Raw genomic sequence first — 23,143 nt, forward strand, 5'->3', positions numbered from 1 at the left:
AGGTGTTGAATTTAAGAACTCAAGAGAGCTTGTCTATATCTAAGAACTCAAGAGAGCTTGTGGATCAATGGCAAAGCCAAGTAGTATCCTATACTTGAAAATGAAATCATGAAGCTCAAAAGACATTGAAGTCAAAGAAAGATAGAGACATCAACCCAAAGCTTAAAGAAAAGGAAGAAAAAAGAATTGGGTAGAATAGTCTTGGGTGAGTGCTTAGCTTAAATTGTAAAGTTATTTTTGAAGTAACTTCATTTCGAAGCTCATCTCTTGACTTGTGGACTTTAGGACCACGCTTATCATTTATATCATTCATAAGACCTTAAACCATTAGCAATAGGTTATGAAATTCATTATATACAAAATTGATATATGAAGCCTTTGCTAAAGATGAGTTAGTTAAACTTTCATAAGCTTTGAAAGAACACACCACTTGAGCTATAAATACTAAGACCATGTGTTTCATTCATACCATTTGAATTGGTCTTTAGAATTAGCATATAAGGCTTTGAACTTAATTGTTTCAATATTGAAAAGTCTCTATCAAATATTGAGAATTTCTCTAGATTGGAATATTCATCATAATCTCAATATTTACACTTAGAGTGTCAAGGAACTTGAATTGATACCATGTTAATGTCCTTAGACACTTGATATTAGGCCAATTAATTTAATTGTTAATTTTTTAAGGCCTTAGTCACCTTGAGTTGATTTAAGACTCTACGACTTAATGCACTTCATGTACATCATTTTAATGGTCCCAAGACTTTTAGCAATAGGTCTTGGTTTTAATTGAACCATTCTATAAGATCCTAATTGCTAGAGGAATAACTTAAGCTCTGTTAACTACTATCTACTCCAAAAGCTTAAGCTGTTAGACAGGGTGTAACTTTAATATTTATATCCTTCAACACACCCCCTCACATGTGGTCTTCTTTTGGTTCAATAGTTGTTTTTCAATTTTTAATTAGGGTGATGGCGAGGTTTGAACTGGAGACCATTGGCTCTGATACCATGTTAACTACCATCTACTCCAAAAGCTTAAGTTGTTAGAGAGGGTGTAACTTTAATATTTATATCCTTCGACAAGCTCATACATCACAAATGGGAAAAATCAACTCATTTCTATAGGATCATGCATGCATATCACTCATGACTCATAATTTGATCCTTGATCAACTTAGATGTAGGTCATGAACATCATTGGTATATTCACAATTGACCTAAATGGAGTACAAGGCCAAAGACACCTTGAAAGGATATGCATCTCTGAAGACTTTCGGCCAACTAAAAGAGTCTACTAGCCGACTAGCATTACACCATTTTTAGACAGTGAGAGTGCCAAGTTGAAAATTCGTTTCAGCCACCTAAAACTTGGTTTCAGCCGACCGATTCAATCGTTTCAACCGGTCGATATTACTATCAGCTGACCGAAAGCTGCTGAGTTTGAAATCCAACGGCTAGTTTCTGCATTTAATGCTCTCACCTACTCTCCAACAGCTATATTCAGCTCTCTCTCTATAGATATGAAGCTGTGGCATTCTTGACTATAAGAGAGAAGGAAAGATATGAGAGAACTACCATTGTGCTTATAGGACGCATCATTTGTTGGTAGATGCTACCATGGAGCTTAAATCTTCATCTCATCCATCCATGGGTAGCTACCACTATTGAGCCAAACATTTAAATATCATTCATAGTGGTTAAATCCTAGAAAAGGGCTTTCATTTTAGTATTTCATTTGTAACTCTAGGCATGTGAGCTTTAATTTGTATATCCATCTATTGAGAGAGATTATTGTAACACTCAAACTTCAACTTCATATCTATCATTCATACTCTTCACCCGCAAGCAAGAGTATGAAAAGGTTCACTCTTCGCCTGCAAGTGAGAGAAAGGTTAGCTCTTCACCCGCAAGCAAGGGTGTGATGAGCACATTTTCTATCATGATTATTATCCCTAAATTATATTTACTAGTCCTTGTAATTAAATAAGTTAGTTGTTTATGTAAAATGTTTTGTCTTGTGATTGTGTACTGTTCTATGCATTTTCATGTAAAAAGGGGCAGCAGATTGCTGTCAGCACGTGCAGCAGATCTCAGCAACTTGCAGCAGATTGCAACTTGTGCAAGTAGCCCTTCATTTCAGCAACTTGTGCAAGTAGCTTTTCATTTCAGTAACTTGTGTCACTTGCACAAGTGACTTGAGTTCATTTGGCTATTTATAAGCCATTGCCGCTGCAGAAAAGGGACAAAGAAAGGAGCAGAAAAATGAGGGAAGAACTAGGATTCATAGTTGTTAAAGGCTCAAGGCGCACTAAGGCGCCAAAGGCCTTCTGGAGCCTAAGCGCAAGACGCAGTATAAGGCGTGAGCCTGATTGAAGCAAAGCGCGTGTATATAATATTGCATATTTAAACATATATTATTATTATATATTCATAATCAAGCAGTAATTGCAGTTAATGTAAGTAGTAAACCATAAATTTATAAATTTTGTCAAATATTTCATAAGGTTAAACAATACGACATATGATGTAACACTTTTTAATTTAGTAGTCATCAAGTAAAAAATAAAATGATATGGATAAATGATTAAAAAATACAAGGCACGCCTTTTTTGAGCCTGGAGCCTACTAAACAGCATGAGCCCGTGGGCTTTATGTGAGCCTGATTGAAGGGGCTGGCCTGTAGTAGCTGAGCCTTGACGAGCCTGAGGCTTTTTTGGAGCCTAGGCGCGCCTTTTAACAACTATGCTAGGAGTTGAAGGCTGTTCTTTGCATGGTTTTGGGGCTGTTTACAGCAGCTGCCATTTCTTCTTTTCCTTGCTTATGTGTTCTTTCTTTTGTTTGTTTAAAGTGTTAATTATGTCATTCTAATTTCCTCAATTAAGGTTGAGGAGGAAACCCCAGTAGTAATGAAATGATCTTCAAGTTTTTGTTTACTTAATTCCCTTGACGATGGCTTTAATGTCTACGATTCTTGCTTCAAATGATTGATTGAATTTCAGAACTTTCACCATTAATATCATGTATTCGTCGTAGTTAGGAATTCAATATTCAATTGATCAACGCTTGATTTCTTAGGTTTTGATAGTAAATTTCTTTGATCTTATTTTTTCATATTTTTGGATACATATGATCTTTAGAATTTTCTCTTTTAAGCGAAGAATAATCTATCTTTGAAAATACATTTCAAGTGTAGATTGATTTCTAGATCTTGAGAAAGCAGTAGATTGATTTCTAGATTGCTACTCTAAATTTGGGAATTAGTAAATGAATATTTAGAAGGTTATGGATTCAATGGTGGTGGAATCTGACGCCTCAGTTATTTGTTTTTATTGATTGAATCTCAATTTTCTTTGCACGCTTAGTTTAATATCTCAAACTGTAACAACCCGTGATTTTTAAGACGTGTTATATATATAGTTAGCCTATAATTAATTTGACGAAGATAAAGATACAATAAGGAAGGATTATATTTGGGATAATATAGAGATAAAGATACGATAAGGATTATATTTGGGCTAATATATTTAAATTTGAATTTGAGTTTTGAAGGGAGATTATCACGTAAATTTGTTACGTAAGTTAGTATAAATCTGAGTTGTGGGTTATGGAAGAATTTGCGAATTATCTTATTATAGGTGAAATTTTTCCTAAATATTGTTCGGGAGTATTTGTGTGCAGAATTAGAGAAGTACGTACAGACAGAATTAGAGAGATGTATAGAGAGGAGGCAGAGAGACCGAGAGTTTGAAGCTTGGATGATCCAGTAATGAATAATTATTCTTTCAGGGTAGGGTTCTCTATACCTTGAATCGCTTGGGTGATTTTATCTCAAATATTTTATAACTGTTATTTTGCTCAAATTGCATATATGTATTTTTGTTCAAAAGCATATGTATATTTGTTAAGCTAATTTTCATGAAACATCCTTGAAATTCTTAGTATGGTTTTTCCTACTGGGACTTCCCATCTCACCACCCTCCAGTTTCAGGTACCGAGGATGCTTGAGGATTTCTAGTTGCGGGTTTAGAGAGGAGCTGTGTTGCGGGATGTATTTTTATTTAATTGGAGAATTTTGTACATGTATTTGAGGAAAATTGATTTTTGTATCAATAAAGGGTATTTCTTTTTATGATCCTGGGTGAATACTGATGTATTTGTTATTTGAGTGAATTGAGGATTTTATTAGAATTTTCGGGGCGTTATAGATGGTATCAGAGCATGTACCCAGTCGGAAGTGTGTGTGTAGTGACGATGTAGACGGGTGTGAATGGGCGAGTGTTTAGTACCGGCGAACTATCACTCGTAGCCAGGTGTGTGTGGGCGGATGTCATTCACTGGTTAGCTATTGGGGATGATTAGTTCTTGTGATTGGGCATATGGCCCTGATTTGTTACTGGTTTATTTTGAGTGGGCGGGTGACGACATCGGCTACCACAACTGTTGCGGAGTGTGTGGGCGGGTAACTAGCACTGTCAGCTACCACAACGTTTTACATGTCACGGTATCTCACATCGCCTGGGGTAAGGATTTATTTATATTGTTTTGTGATTTTTGATGTTTTCAGATATGCGAAAACTATTGGATCTAAATTTCGGGGACGAAATTCTTTTTAAGTGGTGGAGAATGTAACAACCGTGATTTTTAAGACGTGTTATATAGATAGTTAGCCTATAATTAATTTGACGAAGATAAAGATACGATAAGGAAGGATTATATTTGGGATTATATAGACATAAAGATACGATAACGAAGTATTATATTTAGGATAATATATTTAAATTTGAATTTGAGTTTTGAAGGGAGATTATCACGTAAATTTGTTACGTAAGTTAGTATAAATCTGCGTTGTGGGTTATGGAAGAATTTGTGAATTAGCTTATTATAGGTGATATTTTTCCTAAATATTGTTCGGGAGTATTTGTGTGCAGAATTAGAGAAGTATGTACAGACAGAATTAGAGAGATGTATAGAGAGGAGGCAAAGAGACCGAGAGTTTGAAGCTTGGATGATCCAGCAATGAATAATTATTCTTTCAGGGTAGGGTTCTCTATACCTTGAATCGCTTGGGTGATTTTATCTCAAATATTTTGTAACTGTTATTTTGCTCAAATTGCATATATGTATTTTTGTTCAAAAGCATATGTATTTTTGTGAAGCTAATTTTCATGAAACATCCTTGAAATTCTTAGTATGGTTTTTCCTACTGGGACTTCCCGTCTCACTACCCTCCAGTTTCAGGTACCGAGGATGCTTGAGGATTTCTAGTTGTGGGTTTAGAGAGGAGCTGTGTTGCGGGATTTATTTTTATTTAATTGGAGAATTTTGTACATATATTAGAGGAAAATTGATTTTTGTATCAATAAAGGGTATTTCTTTTTATGATCCTGGGTGTATATTGATGTGTTTGTTATTTGAGTGAATTAAGGATTTTATTAGAATTTTTGGGGCGTTACAAATGGTATCAGAGCCTGACCAGCCGGAAGTGTGCCAACGGGGACGTCGGGCCTCCAAGGGGGGTGTATTGTGATGACCCTATGGGCGGGTGTGTCGTGGGCGGGTGCGAGACACTAGTAGGCTACCACATTGGCGAGCTACGGGTGCACAGTCCCACATCGCCTGGGTAAGGGAATGCCCAAGAGTAAAACCATGCGGGATCAGGCCCAAAGCGGACAATATCATACCTATGGTGGAGTGGGTCGTGACACAAACCAACCAACTTGTTCAACTAGGTTAGCTTTAAGTTAATTTGGGTTTAGATTGGTTTTCCATACTTGCGAGTGATTTAAAAAGAAACAACAGGGTGTAACTAAAATCGAAATCAGGTCAAGCTAATCTTTAGCTGGCATGGTTTCAAGCTTTCATGGAGGGAAAAAAGCATTGGTAACCCACAGGAGAAAATACCAAACAGCACCAAAACCAAAATTGGCAGAAAGTTGGGAGGTGGGGGGAAGAAGAAAAGAAGAGGAAACCACCAAAAGGGGGTTGTTTCTTGCTTCTATCTGTTATAATTGCTTTAATGGTATTGACTCCAGACAGCTTGTGTTCTTTGAGTGCAGCTTTGCTAGAGCTATTTGGGACTGGATTGCAGATTGTTGTGAGTGGCATTTGAACTGTCATAATTTTGCTGAATTTTTTATTTGGTGTGAACAGAGATCTCAAGCTTCCAAGTTATTTTCTATGATCTTTTATACACAAACAAACACTAATCTCCATTTTCTGTACATACTACTACACTTTTTCTTCCTCTCTCTCTCTACACTAGTAGAGAGGAGCCAAAAACCCTTCTAAGCTTGCATTATACTTGAAGAAGAAGATGGCTTGAAGAAAAGAGAGAGAAATATCTACAAAGGAGGCTTTCAAAGCAAAAAAGGGTTAGAAAAAGAGGTTTTCTAAACGTATCTCTTCATTTCTTTACTTTTTGCTCTTCTTTTGCTATTTTCTTCTACATATCCCATGTTAATGTGTTGAAACCCTCATCTTGACTTTCATCTCTACACAGGAGGCAAACGGGTGTGCGGTGGCCGGTTTCCGAAATCCACACACCTCAAACCGAGGCCGAAGAGATGAGCATCCTTGGCCACCCGTTGTGTTAAACCCCGTAGTATTTTGGTAGGTTTTCCTTTTCATGTAAAACCTTGCTATTTTTCTTGTGTGCTCATTACATCCATTTTGCATTAAAATCGGTCACACACGTGTTTATTTCAACGGGTTGACCTTCTTGTCAAACCATTGTAAGCATTCTACATGCAAAAGATGATTCTCGTGATGTCTATACGGGCTATATGGAAAGAGAGGAACTTAAGGATGCATCAAAAGTGCTAGAAGTCTGCTGTTGAGGTTGCTAGAGCAGTTGTTTTGAAGTTATGGATGTTGCTGCCATCTGTTCTTTTGACGAGTTTTGATTCGTATTAGAAGAAATACAAGATAGAAGGAATAGAAGTGTAAAGGCTTGAATGAGATTGTAAGAATATGTGAAGACTTGAATGAATGTAAACACTCATTACAACTCTAGTATTTATATACTAAAAAGAGCCCATGTTAGTATTTCAAGAAAGGAAACTAAATAAAATCAGTGCATATTTTATGCCTAGACATGTGCATAAATAAAGTCAAATCCCATGATTCTAGCCTATCATATCTTTAGATAATATGGTAAGTTACATCCATTATTCTTAACCAATCATATCACAGCTAACACCCCCCCTCAAGTTGGTGCGTGGATATTTGTGACGCCCAACTTGGACAATGCATCCTCAAACACGGTCGTCATAAACATACAGCCAACAACTATGTTTGGCTACATTTAATTGACCAGCCAAGACATAACCACGGCATTATCTCAGCAAGTGTTTCCTTAGACCATAAACAATCAATAATGTCTCCACAGAACATAAACAATCAACAATGTCTCCTCAGACCATTCCCCTTCATACACAAGTTTAAAATATGTAGATGGAAGAATCAACAATGTCACCTCAGACTATTCCCTTCATGCACATGTTTAAAATATGTAGGTGGAAGAATCAACAATGTCTCCCCAAACCATAAGCCATCGACAATGTCTCCTCAAACCATTCCCCAATGGGTGGTGTTGAATTCGCAATGCCCTCACTGCGGTGAGACCACCCTGATACCAAGACGAAATACAAGATAGAAGGAATAGAAGTCTAAAGGCTTGAATGAGATTGTAAGAATATGTAAAGACTTGAATGAATGTAAACACTCATTTACAGCTTTGGTATTTATATACTAAAAAAAGCACATGTTAATATTAAAACAAAGGAAACTGAATAAAATCAATGCATATTCTACGCCTAGACATATGCATAAATAAAGTCAAATCCCATGATTCTAGCTTATCATATCTCAGCTAAAATGATAAGTTACATCCATGATTGTAACTTATCATATCTCAGCTAACAGTATTAGACTTGCAGTTTTTCTATTTTTTCTTTGCTTCCAAGTTTATTGGAAGTGGTCTTTTCACTTTGATTCTAGTGTGATGTATGGGGGGTATGCCCTCTCTTTATTCATTATACTTATTTTGACTATCTTTTCAATGGAAACAAAAAAAAAAAAAATAGATCTGTTGTTTGGACAAGTGTGAAAATTATTCATTATTTACGCATATTAAGAATCCCAGAGCTCATCCATCCATTCTCCCAGGTTTTCATGTAAGCCAAAACTTAACCCGGTATATCTACATACAGAATATGAAATAGGGCTATGACACGATATAGATATTAAAAAATTTCAAAGAATAGAAACTATATCGCATAAACAAGAATTGATTGATGAGAAATACATTAAGATCTATAAAGTAAATCATGCCAGCATGTGAAACAGAAACCACAATAATAATCAATAGGCAATAGGGTCAACATACCTATAATTTCTTCAATAGCAGTTGCAAGGGTAGTCGAATCCAGTTCATCTTCTGTTATAACCCTTGAACCTGCTAAATCTGCCATTAAAGATGCATTTCTGAATTGATGTCCTTCAGCAACATTTGGTGATGGTATCTAACAAGTTCAAAAGAAAGCTAATAATTTAAACAAGTGAGACAGTCAACCCCATTATAGATTCTAAAGATGCAAATAGCTGGAATTTTCTCATATAATTTATAGCTAAATACAAGAATAGGTGACTGATTCAAGTTTGAAGCAAGAATATTGTAACATATATGACTGCACATTTTTTTATTTGCAATGTGGGATAGTTATTTTTTCTTTTAAATCATTTTTCCCGGTTTTATTTAATCAACAAAAGAACTTTCCCAGCAAACAAGGCACATAATATTACATATGAGAGCTCAGAATTATTTTAAGTCATGGAAAGCAAACTGTGGCCACAAAGGCAGGGCTTATGGATTCCAAGAAACATCATAGAATAGAAATTTTGAAAAGGCTTCCATATTTGCACTTTCTCATCTTCTTAATGCTTTGGCAAGGAAAATTCTTAGGGTAAACAATTGGACGTTCAGGCCTTTCTAATCTTCAAGAAGTACTGTTGAAACTAAAGAATGAAGAAGAATCTGAAGGGAAAAGGCCTGTGTCTTTAGATTTGAAGGGTTATGTCCTCGGATACCAGGACTGTTTCAATAAATCATGAATGATACAGAAAAATAATGGAGAGAAACAACTCAGCCTTAGACAGTAGGTGAGTCCAGCTCCTCAAAAAAATGATTCCATCAAACTCCATGATTTGTGGCTATCAAATCTCTTGCTAATATGGTAAGTCATTCCATAATTCGTAGCTATCATATATCTGCTAACAATAACATTCATTATCTAAATTCAATAAAGAAAAAGAATAAAATTATACTAAGGTCCCTCGCGTCTGATAAAAACTAAATAGGGTAAAGTACAATGATACCAGAGGTTTGGCATAAGTACAGTCATATACAAGTTGGCCTATTTTTGGACAATGACACCCCCCTTGTTAGACTTGCAATCCAAACAGAGCCTAAACACATGTAAAAAATCTACTTTACCCTTCACTATTTTATTAATTTTAATTGTAACATATCAAAATAATTAGATGACCAAATTAACCTTTTCCTCTCTCTACTCTACCCTTCACTATTTTATTAATTTTAATTGTAACACTCCCTTGTGAGATTTGCAATCCAAACAGAGCCTAAAACACGTGAAAAGTCTAGTTCACCCTTCACTATTTTATTAATTTTAATTGTAACATATCAAAATAATTAGACGACCAAATTACCCTTTTCCTCTCTCTCTCTCTCTCTCTCTATATATATATATATATATAAACCACCACACACTAGTCATCACCACTGTAACCTCCATAACCACCCCAACTTCAGCTCACCACCACCCATTTTCCCCTCCACCACCATCACCGTCCACAACTACCACAACTTAGGCCTTATTTACGGCGTTCACTCCGCCACCACTAACACCCATCTTCCCCTCCGCCACCACCACCTATCTTCCCCTCCACCACCACCACCGATCTAAAACTACCGATGGAAAATTAGGCCTTATTTACAGCATTCACTCCGCCACCACCACCACCCATCTTCCCCTCCACCACCACAACCGATCCAAAACTACCGATGGAGTACGAAGAAGAGAATCGCGAATCAGAGGCAAAAGCTCATTGCGAGAGCTCCGCGACGGCGGCCAAAGAGCAACGATGTTCTTTTCGACAGTAGAGGATGTTCTTACCGTTGGACATCGCATCGTCATTCGTCTCATTGCCGGTGCGATTCATCTTCTTCACCACCGGTAACTTCAAACTGACGACGATTTTGATCGCCACTGTGGGTAAGATCAAGATCGGGCTCCATCGACTTTGTTGCTGAAGACGGAGAGAATGAACCGAAGGGCAAGAGCAATCACTGCCGCCCTCGCCAAGTAACTATTGCCACCACCGCCGCCAGAGCATCACAGTCATGTTCTTGGGCTTTGCACCCCAGTCGTCGTCGTTCTTTTTCCTCCAAATCAAGTTCTATAAGCTCACTGAACTGATGCTGTGTACGGTACTTTCACAGGACTTGTGTACTTCGGCGTTGGGTAAGCTCACCGAACTAGGTCTCTCTTTGCCGTTGACAGTTTTCTCCGGTATGTTCTTCACCGTCTTTACTTTGAGTTCTTCAACATTGATAAAACTTTATATTGCTGATGATGATGACGACGACGACGATGATGGGGTGGTGGTTGTGGTGGTTGAGGTGTGATGATGATGCGGCAGTGGCGGTTTATGTAGTGGTGGTGGTTGGTGGTGGTGATATATATGTGTGTGTGTATGCATGTGTGCCTATATATATATATACAAATATACAGAGAGAGAGAGAGAGAGTGGGTTCTGTCATTCCTTTCTATGTATATAGCATAGCTTGTGCCCTTATACTCCTCAACTAGAACGCTTCTTGCTGGTTTGGCTGGTAGCCTTCACTCTGTTAGGCTTTTGGGTTAGGGTTTAAGAGGGGAAAGAGAAGAAGAGAGTGAGGAGAGAGAAAAGTTGGGTTTCTCAAATGGGTTGTACCCGGTAACCCATTTAAACCTATTTGATCCAAGGGTATTTAAGTCAATCAAAAAGGGTTGTATTTGTTAATTTTATATCAAAGGGTAATAAAGTCAATTCACCATTGTCAGGGTGTCTTTGTCAATTTTATCAAACTTGAGGGGGTGTCATTGTCCAAAAATAAGCCAACTTGTATATGACTGTACTTATGCCAAACCTCAGGGGGTGTCATTGTACTTTACCCAAATAAATAAAATTTTCTTCTCAGCCATTTTCTTAAGATGGTGTTTACAAGAAAAATCTCCATCAGCAAGTCTTCGGAGCATGGAGATGAAGAAAAACTAAGGTATTGTGAGATCCTGATGGCAAGAATGCCAACAACAATATGATACTATATATGTTAATATTTTTAATTTTAAATGAAATTTTTTATGACTAGTGATTTTTTTATTACTAAATTAGTTCTTTTATTTTGATCATGATAATCGTGTTTTGTTAAACCTTGTGATTATATATATACTCATATTAAGATTAATATTATATAGAAAATAATAGTACAAATTTCTTTTTCAACTGGTTGCATGGTTTGTGACTAAGAAGATTAATCATAAGGCCCAAAAGCGCATCTGTGCAACAATTATTTGGCATGTGTGGCATGAGAGAAATATGAGATTGCACCAGGAGGTTCAAAGAACTGCTGTAGAGATTGCTAGAGCTATTTGTGGAGAGGTCCTGGTACTTTCAGAGATGGAGATGGGAGAGCACTACTTGAATTTTCTTATTCCATTGTGATTAGAACTGCGTAATGTACTCTGGTTTGTCTAAGGACAACTTGTTTCCCGAGGGAATGCCCTTGTTGATGATTGTACTTTTTTGTTATATCTATAAAAAAATAATATCTTTACCAAATCAAAATTCCTTGCTCCACCCCTACTTAGAATGTATAGATGTAATTTATATTTCTTCTAGGGACAGATTGGTCTTTATGAAAGATCACTCTGAGTTATATTTGTGGATGATCATTCTCGTATGACTTGGTTGTTCTTTATGAAAGATCACTGAGTTATTTTCAATCTTTCAAAAATTTCGTAACGAAATGAAAACCCAATTTGGATGTTCACTTCATGTATTGAGCTCTGATAATGCCAAAGAATATTTCTCAGCTTCTTTTGATTCGTATCTTCGTGATAAAGGCATTACTCATCATCATATGTTTCGAACCCACAACAAATTGGTGTGGTTGAACGAAAGAATCATCACCTATTGGAAGTGACTCGTGCCCTCTTATTCCATATGCATGTCCCAAAATGTTTTTGGCGTTTTGTCGTATTTACCATATGCATGTCCCAAAACGTTTTTGGCATTTTGTCGTATTTACTACAAGTCATCTCAGTAACCATATGCCATCTTCGGTGTTAGAATGAGAAATTTCCTCACTCTGTTTTGTTTCCTATTTCTCCCTCATTTTCTCTTAGTCTTTGGGTGTGAATGCTATGTCCACAATCTCGGACCTGGCTTTGATAAACTTGATCCTCGTACCACTAAGTGTGTGTTTCTCGATTAATCTCATTTACAAAAGGGTTACCGTTGTTACAATCCTATCCTTCAACGATAGTTTATTAGTGTAGATGCCTCTTTTTGCGAGTCTATTCCGTATTTTTCCGATGAAAGTCCTGTTCTTGATCTTACTCCTGAGACATCCTCACACTCTGTTCCACTTCCCTCCCATTGTTATCTAGCCACTCTAGTCCAACGCATCACATTGCATCATTACAGGTTTATACTTGAAGACCGAAGCCATTTGCTGCCAAGCCTCATCAGCCTTCTTCAGAGTCTTTGGATCCGACACCATCCACTGCCGACTTTTTGCCTATTGCCCTTTGTAAAGGTACTCGCTAATGTGTCACTAATCATCCCATTACTAATTATGTTTCCTATAAACCTTTATCATCAGCTTTCTCGGGTTCCTCCTCCAAGTTGTCTACTACTCTTGTTCCTAAGAACGTGCAGGATGCTCTATTTGATCCGGGCTGGAAGAAAGCAATGGAAGATGAAATGGATTCCTTACATCGTAATGGAATATGAGATCTTGTTCCATTGCCTCTTGGTACCAAACTTGTTGGTCGTAAGTGAGTATGTATTGTGAAATATCTTCCTGATGGTTCTACTGGGCATTTAAAAGCACCCCTCGTTGCTAAAGATTATACACAGACCTATGGAGTTGATTATGATGAGACATTCTCTCCTGTTGCCAAGATTTCGTGTTAGTGTGTTAATTTCTATTGTTCTAATTTTAATTGGTCGCTATTTCAGTTAAATATAAAAAATGCCTTCGTTTTTTTTTTTTTTCTTTTTTTTTTTTTTTTTTTTTTTGATAAGTAAAATTCGATTAGAAAAGCGTTCAAAAGGGGAACGCGTCCCTAATACAAAAAACGAAGGTTGAACCTAAGGACCAATAGAGTCCAAAAGGTCAACTAAATCAACAGTCGAGGAGCAATCGCTTCCTTTCACAAAACAGAAAATAGAACGAAGAATATGCATTTTCAAAGTCGCCATAGACGTTTCCTTCCCTTTAAAAGTTCTGCTATTTCTCTCTCTCCATATACACCACTAGACACAGTGTGGAACTACCCTCCAATAGTCACGAGCATGACTTTTCACTGGGCATCTTTTCCATGCGTTAATCAATCCTATGGAGGAATGGGGCATTACCCAATGCAAATAAAAAATGCTAAAAATGAGGTTCCAACAATCATACGCCACAGGACAGTGTATAAAAATGTGATTCACAGACTCACCATCTGATTTGCATAGACAACACTAATTAACAATAGTGTTGCCTCTCTTCCTCAAATTGTCCAACGTCAAAATCTTGCCCCATATGGCAGTCCAAACAAAGAAAGCGACTCTAAGTGGAGCTTTAGAACGCTAAACAGTCTTCCATGGGAAGTCATGATCAATGAAATTGGACAGACAAAGGAACGTGGACCGAACACCAAATCTACCATGGGTCAAAGGAACCCACAAAATATCATCACTACCCTTACCAACATCCTTCTGCTGATACAACAAATCCAAAAAGACACAAACCTCGTCCATCTCCCAATCCTGAAAAGAACGCCTAAAATGCACATCCCACGTAACCACGCCACTATCAAGTCGATAACAGTCAGCTACAAAGGCGTGCTTATTCTCGGCAATGCCATAAAGTCTAGGAAAGGAATAAGATAACAACTAATCTCCACACCATAAATCCTCTCAAAAACGAACACGTCTACTATCACGAACTTTGAATCTGATGTGAGAGGAAAAGACATCCCAACCCTTTCGAATGAATTTCCACGTGCCTACACCCCCCGCAATAGATACCGGACGAGAGGACCAGCCACCACTCTCCTCCCCAAAACGACACGAGACAACCCTTCTCCACTGGCAATGTCGCTCCCTACCAAATCTCTATAACCACTTTCCCAATAAAGCTTATTAAAAGGAACCAGTTTTCTGTTGCCTAAACCGCCTAACTTCAAGGGTTTGCAAACTTGCTCCCACTTAACAAAATGATACTTGAACTCCTCTCCCCTTTCACCCCATGGAAAGTCCCTTTGAATTTTTTCAATCCTTTCAGCGACAGAGAATGGGATATGAAACAAAGATAAGAAATAAGTGGGTAGGGATGAGAGACTACTCTTAATAAGAGTGACCTTCCACCCCCCCCCCCCCCCCCCCCCCCCCCCCCCCCCGACAAATATTGCTTCTTTCATCCTGCCAATCTCTTCTCATACCTATTGATCACCGGCTCCCAACTCCACACCCTCCTGGAAGAAGCCCCCAAAGGCAATCCCAAATAAGAAAGGGGAAAAGCATCGACCCCACAGCCAAGAACTGCAACTAAGGAGGAAATATCTGGAACATCCCCTACCGGGACAAGCACACTCTTTCCAATATTGATCTTAAGCTCAGAGACCGTCTGGAAGCACACTAGAATGCCTCTCAAATATCCAAGTTGGGATACATCAGCGTCACCAAAAACCAAGGTATCATCCACAAACAACAGATGGGAGATCTCCATCTGATAAGCTACATCTTTACCAACTCTGAACCCTTTGACATAAAAAATGCTTCCTTATAGGGTGACTTAGCTATAATTCAGTGTAATCAAAGGCCCAAGGCGCACTAAGGCGCTAGAGGTCCTTTGGAGCCTAGGTGCAAGGTGAGGCGCACGCCTGAATGAAGCAAGACGCACAATTGAAAAATTAAATTACTATTAAAGCATATTCATATTCCATATTAAAGGCATTTGTCAAAGGCGCACCTGGGCACACAACAGGCGCAAGTGTTGTGCCTATATGAGCTTGGAGCCTAGGGGCGCTCCTTTAACAACACTAGTCTATATGGAGCAACCACTTGGGTTAGTTGCTCATGGGGGGTATCAATATACTATTTGTCATTTAAAGAAAGAGCTTGTATGGTTTGAAACAGTCACCAAGATCCTGGTTTGGAAATTTTTCTAAGGTAGCATTAGAATTTGGTTTTCACAGATGCCAACCTGACCATGCAATATTTCATTAACATACAAAAACACGTTATATCTTTCTTGTTGTATATGTGGATGACATCATTATCACCGGTGATGATTATATGGGCATTGCTAAGTTGAAATTGTTTTTACAACATCGATTTCAGACTAAAGATTTGGGTAAGCTCAGATACTTTTTAGGAATTGAAGTTACTCGATCTAAGCAAGGTATAAGTTTGTCTCAGAGAAATAATGTGATCGACTTATTGGATGAAATATGTCTATTAAGGGTAGTTGTATGGGAGAGTGCTTTGCGATTTGACCCAAAAGCTTAAACTGTTAGGTGAGCTAACACCCAAACCCTATATATATCCATTCAATTTTCCATTCGGACATGATGTGGGACAAGTCCTCCTTATAACATTCTTCCCCACCTGAACTCACAACGCTCTCGTTGTGGTTAGGCCACCCTACCTACCCGGGTGGGCTCACACAGACACCTCCGAACTGGGCGCTTGGCTTGACACCGGATCAACGACTGGTCTGACTCTGATACCAACTGCAGTGGGCCGAGTGCTTTGCGATCCGACCCAAAAGCTTAAATTGTTGAGTGGGGCTAACACCCAACCCATATATAAGCATTCACTTTCCCATCCAGATCCGATGTGGGACAAGTCTTCCTTGTAACAGTAGTCCAATTGATGTTCCTATGGATACAAACTCTAAACTCTTGGCTGATGAGGGAGACTTTTTATTTGACGACCCTGGTAGATATCGTCAAAAAGCTAATTTATCTCACCATTACTCGGCCCATTGCATATGCGGTTAGTGTAGCGAATCAGTTCATGGGAGCTCCTAGGGTGCCAAATTGGAATGTTGTTCTTCAAATTATTCAATATCTCGAACAAGCTCGGGCCTCGGGTTATCGTATAGACCAAATGGACACCTTAAGGGGAAGGTTTTATAGATGCTGATTGGATTGGTTCTCCTTTAGATAGAATATCCACTACAGGATATTGCACTTTCGTAGGTGGTAATCCAGTAACTTGGAGGAGTAAGAAGCAAATAGTGGTAGCTCAATCCAGTGCTGAAGTTGAGTATAGGGTGATGACCCACACCTCTAGTGAGTTAACATGGATACAACATTTTCATAAGGAATTTGGGTTGACAGTTAGAACTCCTCTTCCATTGTTTTGTGATAACCAAGCAGCCCTCCACATTGCCTCTACTCCTGTGTTTCATGAGAGCACCAAGCATATTGAAGTTGATTGTGTGTGTGTGTAAATTGGAATTACATTAAACGACCAATTTGTCCCTAGAAGAAATATAAATTATTTATATACATTCTAACACTACCCCTCAAGCTGGGGAGTATATATCATATAATCCCAGCTTGGAACAAATAATCTTCAAACGATTATGACTCAGAGCCTTGGTAAACTCCCATTGTTAGGGTTAAAAAAAAAAAAAAAAAAAAAAAAAAAAAAAAAAAAAAAAAAAAAAAAGAGCCTTGGTAAACATATCGGCAAGTTGATCTTCAGATTTCACAAATGGTGAAGAGATGTTTCCACTCAATATTTTATCTCGAATAACAAGTGAGAGAAGAAACCAGATAACCTCTCACAAAATTCCCCAACCAGTATTTTCACGTTCTCTTTAATTTGAACCCTAATTTTAACAATGTTGATGTTAGTATTACTTATTTTTAATTGATAAAATGTATTATATATATGTACTAGCATTTAAAAATGTGGAAGTGACAAGGAAGAAGAAGAAAGGGGGCACATCTTCAGTATGGGTCTTTTGATTTTCATCTACTTTTTTTTAAATCCTGGACGCATTGCATGTTTTTATTGGGTGATTAAGTATCAAAATAGAATTTATCAAAATTATGTGTTTAGTGAAAGGTAATTAGTGATTTGCTACTACAAGTAACTACGAACTAACAGCATGGTCTAATTAGAAATTTTTTAATAGTTCATGGGTTTTTGCCATGTCAGGGAGGTTATCTACAAAAATGTATAGTTCGGGGGTTTCTTTTTACAATTTGCCCAAATTCCTATCCTACTCAATCTCTCAAATGAGACATAAGAAGATAATCATCGCACACATAATTCAAATTAAATCATTATGCACTATTGCTGCTACCTAGTGCTTATTAGTTGAATCCTCATAATAGGGATTAAACCAGTGTGGGGTTGAATTGAGTCATTCTGAAATATTTAAGTTAAGGAAAACATGTCTCAATAGATAGTTTAACTACCAGAATAGAAGGTTTCCCAGTGGCCAAGATCTCGTAGCAAGTCATCGCCCCAGCTCTTGAAACGACAAGGTCTGCAGCTGGATATGCCAAATTCATGGAATGCAAGAACCTTCAAGATGTTAGAACAAAAACAGATTAAAAAGGGAGAAAAAAAAAAATAGACATTAAAAAATCAAATGCAAATATAACATTCGAAGAACTAAATATTTACCTCAATCAGCAAAGAGCACAGAGAAAAATTAAGCTAAAACTTCCCACTTTCAAAGTTCAACAAGTTAGTTTAACTTTAAAATGTTATGTAAAACTTTGTGATAAAATATGTTGTGCCCAGTTTGTTGCGTGATTGTGACCACGCAAGATCATATACAAGCAGTAGATAATCAAAACACAATCACACAAGTCAGAGATGCTTGGAGAGCCATGGGCGTTATGGTCTATGTATTTGGTCGCGTTTGGTCTTCCATGGGTGTTCTCAGAATCCACGGTAGACTTGTTAGAGACTTGGAAAGGGTGTGCAGTGGAGAACCGAGTCAACGATGCTTGGAGGGCCACTCCCCTTTGTATTTGGTGGGTTATGTGGCATGAGAGAAATAGGAGATATTTTGAGGGAGAAAAGTCTCCCATTTGGGCTATTAAATACAGTATTCTTACTTCTTTTTACTTTTGGGTAAATGGGCGGGACTGTAATTCAATGAATTGTCTTTTGGATTTTGTGGATAGCTTAAAGCTATAGTGTCGTCTTGGACGGCTGTTGTCTTCTTTGGGAGCTGTCCCCTTTTGAGCACCTTTTACAAAATCTTACTTATCAAAAAAAAAAAAAAAAACACAATCACACAAGCCCACAAAAGACTACAAGATTTTTTATGATTCGGAAATAAGGAGAAAAGCATTAGAATCAAGGGGCCCAGGAATTAGTATAACTAAAACGGAATATATGACATGTAAATTTGATAAAGTAGAAAACGATGACAATATAAATATTACACTTCAAAACCAAACAGTTACTCAAAAGAACTCTTTATGTTACCTACAATCAAAAAGATGGGGAGATAGATGGTGATGTAGTAAGTAGGATTGGAACCGGGTGGACAAAATGGAGGCAAGCTAGAGGTATCCTTTGGGACAAATGAATACAAAATAAATTAAAAGGAAAATTTTATAGAAAAATTATTAGGCTGGTAATATTATATGAAGCGGAGTGTTGGGTGTTGAAAAAGAGACACAAATACAGCGCATTCATGTATTAGAAATGAGGATGCTATGTTGGATGATAGGAATGAAGAGATGAAATAAATAAAGAACGTGTGAGGGCAACATTAGGTATAGTGCCTACAAATGATAAAGGGTAAACTCCACTGACCTCCCCTACATTTGCCATTTTTTTTTTTAATGACCCCCTTATGACAAATTTGGTTACTTTTTTGGGTGATTTTACCTTTCTACCCTGAATATTTTACTATTAGAAATAATAAAATATCCAGCTATGTCAACTTATCATTTTGCCCATTTAAAAAAATAAAACTTTTCTTTTTTTCTCTCTCCATTCCTTCCTTCTCTCTCCCCTCTCCACCTATCACCATAGCCACCGCACCTCCCACCATGGCCACCGCACCTCCCACCCATTACCGCCACCCCTACCCTTTCACCACCACCACTAGGGTTTGGATAATAGAGATACCATATTGGAACTAGGGTTTGGAAAATAGAGAAAAAAAAAAAAAGACATGGTTTGGAATTTCTGTATATTACAGCTTCACATCTTACTTGAGCCTTATGTGAATATATATACTGGTGTACAGAAATAACAGAAAGACTAAAATACCCCTTTAGGAATAAGCAAATCACAAATATGCCCTAATACACCTATTCCACAAGAATATACTTTATTAAGTCAAGGGAAACATTTTTCTATACTTTCACATCCATAGTAGTTACAATAACTTGAACTCATTTTGTTGCATCAACTAATAATAGCTCCCAAATATTCACAGTGCTCAGGATGGTGATTGTAGAGACTTCATTTGAACGAAAAAGGTAATACTAAATTTGATACGTAGGTGTCAAGCTTATGGTTTTAATCAAATGAATTACCTTTATATGCAAGAATAATTTTCCTAAAGTTACCAATATTGAATTATATGGTCTGCATTAAAGTAAGAGGTTTTGGTCAAAATTTGATATAAATGTAAGTAAACAAACAAAAGTTCCAAGTTATATCAGGCTAAAATTTACTCGAGTATAAGTTATACCCGCCCTTGTATGGGTTGCCTGTAAATGTAATATCTTCAGCTGATATATTGGTAATATTGATCTCTAACTATGAGAAGAAATCAACAATTGTTGGTGATAAACTTGTTAGAACTTCATCACGGTAATGCTGAATTGGTATATTAATCCATCATGGGTTAACCTACTATATCATCACATAAGCTTAGCAGAGAATAAACCTATGAAATTCTTCCACGCCTCAATATCAGTATTATAAGATAATCAAAGTAAACGAAAATCAAAACACATATTAGATCACACTCACACGAAGAGCAGAGAAGAAGAACGCTTACGGCATAAGAATCAACCGTGAATGTCTTTTGACGAGGCTATCCATCTCATCAAATGCTTCTACGCCAGTCTGCCAAATGATGAACAAGTCCTTGTGCTCCAACATCAACTGATGGTACAAATTCAAGAGGGCAATATTGATAGCATTAGCCCCCAAAGACCCTCCAAGAACTAACACAACCTTGGCCTCCGAGTCCCCTGTATTGGCCAACCTTGGAAAGAAATGCATCCTCGCCGCGGCCTTGGACGCATACTGCCTCAGCGATGACCTAACAGGATTCCCACAAACCACACAATTGCTTCTCGGGAAAGACTCAAGCGTTGAATTATACGCAACAAAAACCATATCAGCGAAAAATGAAAGCACCCAATTCGCAATTCCTGGTACTGAATTCTGCTCTTGGATCACGAGTTTCAGTCCTTTGAGGGCAGCAGCGAGGCAGATTGGGAATGAAACGTAGCCACCGGTCCCAACGACGATTTGGGGATCGAAATCACGCAATTGGTGCCAGCTTTTGATGACAGATTTGATGAGACGGTAGGGGAGGATAAAGAGGTTGCTGGGTGAGAAGAGTGGGCGGGCCAAAGGGGCAGCAGGGACAGAGGCGAAGTCGTAGCCGGCGGAAGGGATTGCGGTGCTTTCCATTCCGGTTGGTGTTCCGATAAAGAGGATTTGGGCGTTAGGGTTTATGATTTTGAGTTCGTCCGCAATGGCAACGGCTGGGTAGATGTGGCCTCCGGTCCCACCAGCGGCAAATAAGATACGGAAATCGCTGTTTTTGGCATTATTAGCATTCTGATTACTCGTTTGATGGATGGATAGACAGCATATGATGTTGAAGTTCCTGAATGACATGAAAAGAGAGAAAGCTTAGAGAGAGAATATATTATATAGTCGAGAGGGGTAGAGAAGAGAGAGAACTTACCTTGATTTGGGTGGTGGGAAAGTGAGCGTGGAAAGAGATGGGTGACTCTGCAGATTTACTGGCAACTTCAGAGCAAGTGACGTGCGAGAGAAGGCGGCCATTAAAGCTGAAGGTGGAGCTGTAGCTTCTTCGGCTTATACATTTGTGACATTGGCCAGTATGTTCAGAGTTGAGATAACCAACTCACACACATGCTCTGAAAATTAACGTGAGTGAGATGTACTCGGCGCTAGTGGCGCTTGGATTTTTATTCTGCCGGCTTGGCGGGGAACAAAACTTAAAAAAATAAGTACGAAAAATACAAAGAAGTTTTACTTCTACATTTGACATCTCACGGTTTGAAGGTTATGTGTGTGTGTGTGTGGGGTTTGAAGGTTATATGTGTATCTCATGGTTCGAAGGTTGTGTGTGTGTGTGTGTGTGTGTGTGGGGTTTGAAGGTTATATGTGTATCTCATGGTTTGAAGGTGTGTGTGTGTGTGTGTGTGGGGTTTGAAGGTTATATGTGTATCTCATGGTTCGAAGGTTGTGTGTGTGTGTGTGTGTGTGTGTGTGTGGGGTTTGAAGGTTATATGTGTATCTCATGGTTTGAAGGTTGTGTGTGTGTGTGTGTGTGTGTGTGTGTGTGTGTGTGTGTGGGGGGGGGGGGGGGGGGGGGGGGGGTTTTGAATTTTGGATAATTTACACAAAATAATTTACACAAATCTCTCCTATAATTTGTTATAATTGTAAGGACCTCTCCTCTAATTTGGGAATTTACTCAAATCTCCCTAAGAATGAAAATATCCTACACGACCTTTCTTCTGTTAGAGTCAACGTCAGTCAAGGACGGAAATTACCAATGTCATGTACAAATTTTACTAAAATTCCCAAAATACCCTTGTCATATATAATTACATATTATAGGTAAAAGATATAAATATATATATATATATATACACACACATGAAACCCAATTCATGAACCTGCGAAGTTTTGTTCTCTCTTTGTCTACACACACACACACACACACACACATATGTTGCTTGTGTAATTCTCCAATTACATATCTTTGTGACAATATATCAATGAATTTTCAGAGGATGGGTGCACTAGAGAAGAAACAATTGTGACATTGAATTCAACAACAAACCGCAGTAACCAACCCTAATGTTACCCAAATCGAGGAAGAAAAAAAAAAAAAAAAAAGCACTTTACCCAAATCAGGGGAACAAAAAAAGCCCTTACCCAAAATTCTGACCTCATCGGAAAAGAAACGTTGATTCAGTTCAAACCCAGTAACGTAAACCTTACCAATATATGTTGATCATGCAACTCATGCTCCAAATCAACGTAACGGTCGTCAAAATTAAAGTGTTCTTGTGAGTTCAAACTCAGTAATCCATCAATTCAGAGATATATTATAACTAAAAAAATGATATTGTGGTGAAATTAAGGAAATTGTGAAGACTGAGTCTTCTTTTTCCTTTTTCGATTTTCCGTCATTCATTTTATTTATTTATTTTAATTGTTTAATTATTTAATTTATTCTTTTTTCGCGTTGCCTTAGGGTTTTGTTGTACCCGTGGTAGGCTTCGATGTTCGGAACTGATTTTCGGCACTACGTGCATTGCATTATGTCTTAATTTCGTAGAAAAGTATGCTCGTTTTATTTTAATTTCTAGGGGTATGGATGCATGGTTTCTTCGGAAACATTTTCATTTTTCGGAGTGTTTTACGTAATTATGTTTTTAGATATTTTGCCGTAGGGACTTTTGTGCAATCATTTTGCTAGATATTATGTGGAGGGATTAACTTGCAAATAGGGGATAAGAGTGACAAGTGGCACTCTCCCATTGGACCACATGTTGGCTTACCACTGGAGCATTTGTTGACTTAGATTGTT

The 23,143-nt window shown here is 37.9% G+C and overlaps 1 protein-coding gene across 4 annotated transcripts in view; it reads right to left on the bottom strand.

Moving 5' to 3' along the window:
• The window catches only part of LOC132283054 (uncharacterized), a 33,167-nt gene extending 11,589 nt beyond the window's left edge, over positions 1–21,578 (bottom strand). For 2 of the 4 annotated variants that reach the window (XR_009471931.1, XM_059784933.1), the window contains exons 1-4: positions 21,260–21,577; positions 20,336–21,178; positions 17,775–17,883; positions 8,390–8,525 (exon numbers count right to left, since the gene is read on the bottom strand). Coding sequence is in view for 2 of the 4 variants with exons in the window: in XM_059784933.1 (XP_059640916.1) it covers positions 8,390–8,525; positions 17,775–17,883; positions 20,336–21,178; positions 21,260–21,360 (1,189 nt within the window). In the remaining 2 variants the exon portion in view is untranslated. Of the gene's footprint in view, positions 1–8,389; positions 8,526–17,774; positions 17,884–20,335; positions 21,179–21,259 lie in introns of all 4 variants that reach the window. The other 2 variants (XR_009471930.1, XM_059784934.1) reach the window with 2 other exon arrangements.
• Between the last annotated feature and the right edge of the window lie 1,565 nt (positions 21,579–23,143).

Source organism: Cornus florida, unplaced genomic scaffold (assembly GCF_030987335.1).
Source record: "Cornus florida cultivar Cherokee Brave unplaced genomic scaffold, ASM3098733v1 CherokeeBrave_3.0.0_Hap2_Chr11, whole genome shotgun sequence".
Lineage (NCBI taxonomy): Eukaryota > Viridiplantae > Streptophyta > Magnoliopsida > Cornales > Cornaceae > Cornus > Cornus florida.